This window comes from Sparus aurata, chromosome 4, assembly GCF_900880675.1.
Source record: "Sparus aurata chromosome 4, fSpaAur1.1, whole genome shotgun sequence".
Taxonomy (NCBI): Eukaryota; Metazoa; Chordata; class Actinopteri; order Spariformes; family Sparidae; genus Sparus; species Sparus aurata.
Window position 1 is genome coordinate 5,106,056 of NC_044190.1, and position 7,184 is coordinate 5,113,239.

The 7,184-nt window shown below is 39.1% G+C and overlaps 1 protein-coding gene across 1 annotated transcript in view; it reads right to left on the bottom strand.

The window, feature by feature from the left end:
- Nucleotides 1-7,184, bottom strand: part of tmc3 (transmembrane channel like 3) — a 52,784-nt gene that overhangs the window by 39,325 nt on the left and 6,275 nt on the right. The window contains exons 2-3 of the mRNA XM_030413638.1: nt 6,715-6,861; nt 1,616-1,691 (exon numbers count right to left, since the gene is read on the bottom strand). Of these exons, the coding sequence (XP_030269498.1) occupies nt 1,616-1,691; nt 6,715-6,861 (223 nt within the window). The remainder of the gene's footprint in view (nt 1-1,615; nt 1,692-6,714; nt 6,862-7,184) is intronic.

Sequence of the window (7,184 nt, forward strand, 5' to 3'; positions counted from 1 at the left end):
GAATGGGTTTCCATGGCCGAGCAGCTGCATCCAAGCCATACATCAGCAGGTGCAATGCAAAGCGTCGGATGCAGTGGTGTAAAGCACGCCACCACTGGACTCTAGCGCAATGGAGACAAGTTGTCAGGAGTGACGAATCGCGCTTCTCCATCTGGCAATCTGAGTCTGGGTTTGGCGGTTGCCAGGAGAACGGTACTCGTCTGACTGCATTGTGCCAAGTGTATTGTTTGGTGGAGGGGGGATTATGGTGTGGGGTTGTTCTTCAGGAGCTGAGCTTGGCCCCTTAGTTCCTGTGAAAGGAACTCTGATTGCTTCAGCATACCAAGAGATGTTGGACAATTCAATGCTCCCAACTTTGTGGGAACAGTTTGGGGATGGCACCTTCCTGTTCCAACATGACTTCCATAAAGACATGAATGAGAGAGTTTGGTGTGGATTTAACTCAACCCAATAGAACATCTTTGGGATGAATTAGAGTGGAGACTGAGATCCAGGCCTTCCTGTCCAACATCAGTGTGTGAACTCACAAATGCACTTCTGAAAGAATGGTCAAAAATTCCCATAAACACTAAACCTTGTGGAAAGCCTTCCCAGATAGTTAAAGCTGCCGTCATATTAAACCCTATGGATTAAGAATGGGATGTAATTTAACTCCATCTGCGAGTCAAGGCAGGTGAGTGAATACTTTTGGCAATACAATGTATTGCACAAGTCAAAATGTTAAATCAAACCATTTTCTGTTCTCTACAAAGGTGCATTTAAAGCTGGGCTCAGTGTTACTTAGTGTTAATTAGTTATAGTTACTAGTTACTTGAGTAACTGAGTTTGTAACTGAGTTTTTTTTCTTTTTTTTTAAGTTTAAATATGTATATATAATGAATTTGGATTTTTTTTCTTAGCGGGTCTCCCCGGTATTTTGCCAATGAGGGCACTGAAGGAGTCTGAGTCAACTGTTGGTAATGGGAGCATGTTCTCAACAACATATCTGCCTATCATTGCATTCAGTTTAGTCTGTGTCACAAGTTTTTGTGAAGCTGGAGCACAAAAATTCAGCTTTAACTGCTTGGACAGCTCTGTATCCTTCTTCGTTAGCGGAGCTCATGTAAGCCACACCTGGCCTTCATCAACGATGTCAACAACGGTGTTTTTGGCCACTAGTTTTGTAGAAGAGTGTGCCGCTGAGAAATGCTTCATTAGATTAGAGTTGCTTACAACGGACGTGGACAAACACTTTGCTCTGGGACATGTGAGGCTGCTGTGTGCGCGTGTGGCACTGCCTCTGATTGCCTTACGAACTCTTACTCTACTTTAGCCAATCATCATCACTTATGCGGTTGTCTCGCCCCTCCCTCCTCCCTCCGGTGGCTGAGAGCCGAGTCAGATGACAACAGTTTCAATGAGTAGCTTCAGTTTATAACGTGCCACATTTAATTGTCAGTAATGGTAACGGTAACGGCATTGTAACAATTGAAAGAGTAATTTGTTAGATTACCCGTTACTGAAAAGAATAACGCCGTTAGTAACACAGTTTATTTTAACGCCGTTATTCCCATCACTAGGGTTACTGCATGTCAAAGAGAACTGCTGTGACAGTGGATGGTTGGTGTGAACATACATCAGCTCCTGCGGTCTGGTATCCTCGGGTTCTGGTCAGTCGGCCCTCATACTTCAGAACAATCTCTCTGGCCTGCCTGGGAAACCAACACACACAGATGGATGCTCACAAGTACATTTACTCACATGCTATCTTCACATGTACACTTCTATTACTTTTTTGATGATGAGTACTTTTGGCCCATGAGTACTGTGATTCTTTTAATAGAAAACAATTAAAGATGATTGAATTGATTGATGATTGGTGGTCAGAGTGTAATTGCACAGTCTGAGGTATACTGGAGATTCTGGCCCAGAGTCAGAATCAGAAAAAAAGCCTTTAAAGGAGAACTTCGGTCGATTTAAACATGCAGCTTTATTGCTCAAGCTACCCTTGGCTTGCCAGTACCGAAGACGCAAACACATTTGGTCCAACCATTACAGAGCTCCGTGAACGGAGACTTAGCATTGGCAGCTAACAGCATGGGGTCAGAACTTTACACTGTGTTTTAAACATCTTAACATGCTCCACATCTCACACCGAATGTTATGCAACATCAGCAGACACCTTAGCACACAGCACTGTAGCGTGTATGACTCAAAATGAATAAAAAAGTAGTTAAAACAGTGTGTTTGTGCAAGGAGCTACTTACCTGTTTGTTGACATCCGTGTGTTCCGGTAGCTAGACCAAACTAGCATATCCATCGAGTGTGCACTTAACAGGCTTAACAGGCTATTGTAAGGCTCATGGCTCATGACAGGCTGTAACATGGACATGTACATTATGAACATAAACACGAAAATGCTGGATTACGTTTCCGTTTCCGCCGGTGAGGGAGTAAGTGCACGCTCGACGGATTGACTAGTTTGGTATAGCTACCGGAAGACACGGATGTCAACAAACAGGTAAGTTGCTCCTTGCACAAACACACTGTTTTAACTACTTTTTTATTCAGTTTGAGTCATACACGCTACAGTGCTGTGTGCTAAGGTGTCTGCTGTTGTTGCATAACATTTGGTGTGAGATGTGGAGCATGTTAAGATGCTTAAAACACAGTGTAAAGTTCTGACCCCATGCTGTTAGCTGTCAATGCTAAGTCTCCATTCACGGAGCTCTGTAATGGTTGGACCAAATGTGTTCACGTCTTCGGTACTGGCAAGTCAAGGGTAGCTTGAGCAATGAAGCTGCATGTTTAAATCGACCGAAGTTCTCCTTTAAGATATGAATAATTATATAATTCCATACATTTTTAGGCGAAAAAAAATCATTGTACACTACCAGTCAAAAGTTTGGACACACCTTCTCATTCAATGGTCTTTCTTTATTTTTTAGCATTTTCTACAATGTAGATCAATACTGAAGACATCAAAACTGTGAAGGAACACATGGAATTATGCAGTTAACAAAAAAGTGTTAAACACAGCAGAATATGTTTTATATTTTAGATTCTTCAAAATAGCGACCCTGGTTCAGTGTGCCTTAAATTTCGAATAAATCCCCAACAGTGTCCCCAGCAAAGCAGCCCTACACCATCACACCTCCTCCACCATGCTTCATGGTGGGAACCATGCATGTAGAGACCATCCGTTCACCTTTTCTGCGTCGCACAAAGACACAACGGGTGGAACCAAAGATCTCAAATTTGGACTCATCAGACCAAAGCACAGATTTCCACTGGTCTAATGTTCATTCATTGTGTTTCCTGGGCTAAACAAATATATTCTGCTTGTTGTTCTTCCTCAGTAGTAGCTTCTTTGCAGCAATTTGACCATAAAGGCCTGATTCGCGCAGTCTCCTCTGAACATTTGATGTAGAGATGTGTCTGCTACTAGAACTCTGTGTGGCATTCATCTGGGCTCTAATCTGAGGTGCTGTTAATTTGCAGTTTCTGTGTCTGGTAAATGTAATGAATCAATCCTCTGCAGCAGAGGTAACTCTTGGTCTTCCTTTTCTACTCATGAGGTACTCATGAGAGCCAGTTTCATCATGTGTTTGATGGTTTTCGTGACTGCATTTGAGGATACTTTCAAAGTTCTTGGTATTTTCCAGATTGACTGACCTTCATGTCTTAAAGGGATATTCCGGCGTAAATTTAATCGATGGTCTAACACAACGTTCCACCGAGTAAGACCCCCCCCCCCTCAATTACCGAGTGCAGTTAGAAATGCTCGATTCCGCTCTTTTCCCTGTCAGCTCTTGATAATAACTGTTATAAACTGGTAGACAAGACACAACTGAACTTTGATTGCATTTCCATTGAGTAATAATCATACATTTTCATCTTTGAGCTGCACTCGGTAATGCACTTGGTAATCGACTCGTCAGGGCTTTCCCACAACAAGCAAGGTGCTGCAGGAGAGTGGTGAGTTGTGTGAAATCCAGCAAAGCGAGCAGATGTTTGATGCCTCGAACTATGTGCTGGGACCCTATTTGTACTGTTGCTGAAGTTTGGTGCTGTTCTGAGCATTATTTGTGGCTATGAGTGGCTTTTTGATGGTGTTTTTCTGGTGGAGGCATAGACTGCAGTGTATTGTTATCTTGCCGTCTTTTCTGAGGTTGCTAAAACTACATATGCTAGTGGTCGGAAAACTTGATCTCTCGAGGGGGAGTCTTACTCGGTGTCACGGTGTGTTAGACCATGGATTAAATTTATGCTGGAACATCCCTTTAAGTTAAATGGACTGTCGTTTCTTTTTATTTAGCTGAGTGGTTCTTGCCATCATATGGAGTAGAACAGTAGTCGAATAGTGCTACTCATTTTATTGAACTGTGTACCAATCCTACCTCTGCACACCAAAACTGATGGTCTCAAACACATTAGGAAGGCAAGAAGTTCCACAAATTAACTCTTGACAAGGCACACCTGTTAAATGAAAATAACCGTTCCAGGAGACCACCTCATCTGATTGAGAGAATGCCAAGTGTGTGTAAAGCAGTCATCAACACAAAAGGGTGTCTTCTTTGAAAAATATAAAATATAAAACATATTCTGGCTTATTCAACACTTTTTGGTTTACTACATAATTCCATATGTGTTCAACCATAGTTTTGATGTCTTCAGTGAGAATCTACAATGAAGAAAATAATAAAAATAAAGAAAAAACACTGAACGAGAAGGTTTGTATTATATATACATATATATATATGCATACATATATATATATATATATATATATATATATATATATATTATAGATATATATATTATATATCTATACTACATATATATATATAAACATATATAATATATATATATAATCATACCATATATATATATAATAAACTATATATATAATATCTATATGTATAACATATATATATATATACAGTAATATATATATATACATAAACATATATATTATATATATATATCATACATATATATATTATATATATATATATATATACATATATATATCTATATATATATATATACAATATATACATATATATATATATATATATGTATATATATATATATATATATATATATATATATATATATATATATATATGTACATATAAATTAAATGCAAAGCAGTCAAAGCAGACTGATCACTTTAAAATAAACTGTCTGAAGGGACTGTGGAGCTTTACAGTCTATAAGAGAGTGAAACCAGCATATCCTGTCACAGCACCAGGGACAATTCAGAGAGCTATGAGCCATGTATGTCAGCGAAGAGACTTAATGCGCATAACATTCTCCAGTGGATAACTGTAGATTTTACTTTACTTTACCATAATGGAATATACATGGATTAATTCTGTGATGTCATGCCATAAGTTAGGCTGAGAATTGAGATTTGATTCAAAATTACAAAAACACTTACTCGAATTAGTCTGAAAATCCCTGATTTGTGACGTGAAATACAAGCTGTTATTGCAGCGGGAGTAATCGCAGACATTCAGCCTGAGATTAAAGAGGGTGTAAAAACGCAGGCTTGCATCCCATCCCTGATGATGGTAATAAAACCTCTGCGGTAATAACAAACTGCCCATATAAAACCTGTTATCCATGGCACATACTCAGCACATCTTAGAAGCTCTCTATCTACTTGGGTTCTCCCTCTCTCAGCCTGTTCCCTATCTGCTAGTCTAATGACATTTAGCTGGCTATTACAACACTGCCTACACAGTTTTGTGTCTGATCATAACACAGGAATAAGCTTCTTTTAAAATGTGGGGCTCCACAAGGTCAGAGAAGAATGTCATCAGCGATAGGTTTGTGTTTAGCCACAGAGCTGTTTGTGGTAAATGGGAAGAAGGTAAACCATAGCAAATGGCTACATATGACAGGAAATCAACCTATAAAAGCATAACTATAAGTAGGAAAAAGAAGTAAAATAGAGAGAAGAAAGGAGGAATCAGTCATTATTTACACAATCAATCAAAAATCATCAAAGTTGCAAAACTCAACATTTCCTTCTTGTATTACTCATATACAACATCAAATATGTTGGATAGAAAAGTAACGCAGATTATGTTTTCTGTATCCCGTCCTTATCAGAAAATGACCATTTAGTTGTGAAAACAGCTTATTACAACCCATATTGACGTTTCTTGTTAGGGGCCAACCTCTAGTGGCCGTAGTAATTATTAAGGACCTCACTCTATAGATATAAAGGCTCATTCTAAGGTAACAAAAACACAGTTACTCTTAGTTTAAGGTTATTACAGAAGAATGAAAACCTAATTATGAATATTGTATTGGGTTTTTGCATATAGACTCCCTCAATCTTACACAGTGGACCTTTAAAGGTGAGACAGGACATTTTCTTTTTTTAATGTATTTCTTAACCATAATGGCTTCTCAACCTAACCATATAGAAAACCAATCAGGGTGTCATTGTGCACACACACCTCCTGAGGGTTTGGTGGGGGAGCTGCTGAGGTTTTGACACACTCACTGTAAAGTCAGTGACATATTTATTTGCAGAGCACTTTCATCAGGAAAAGTAGCCTTTCTCAACTATACAGTGTGTGTGTGTGTGTGTGTGTGTGTGTGTGTGTGCGTGTGTGTGTGTGCGTGCTTGCATCTGTATGTGTGTGTGTGTGTGTGGAGGGGCTGGGTAAACCAGCACTCCACAGTTACAGAGGGAACAAACAAACAGTGGGGTACTTTAGGACTTTAAGCTTGCGTCTCATTGGCCACGGTCTGGTCCGAATGTTGGCAATGATCTCTTTCTGGTACTGAATGTTCTGGAACATCTCCTCTGGGTCATTGCTGTCCACCCGCTCATCCTCTTTATCTTCATCATCAGAGGAGCTGTAGGATAAGACACAGGGGCACAGTATAAAAATGGCTTGGGCTGTTACATTGTTAAGATTAATAAATTGTCAACTCAGAGACTGTATAAAAATGTAATGGCAATGGAGGCGAGGAGGGACTGACCCTTACGTTTTATTTGATAAAAAAAAGCAAACTAATTTAAACTAAATGTTACATTATCAAGATATTGTTACTCATATTTTTATCCATCCACTACAAAAAGTAAAAATTAGGGCCGGGACTCGATTAAAAAAATTAATCGAATTAATCAGAGGCTTTGTAATTAATTAATTGAAATTAATCGCATTTTAATCGCATAT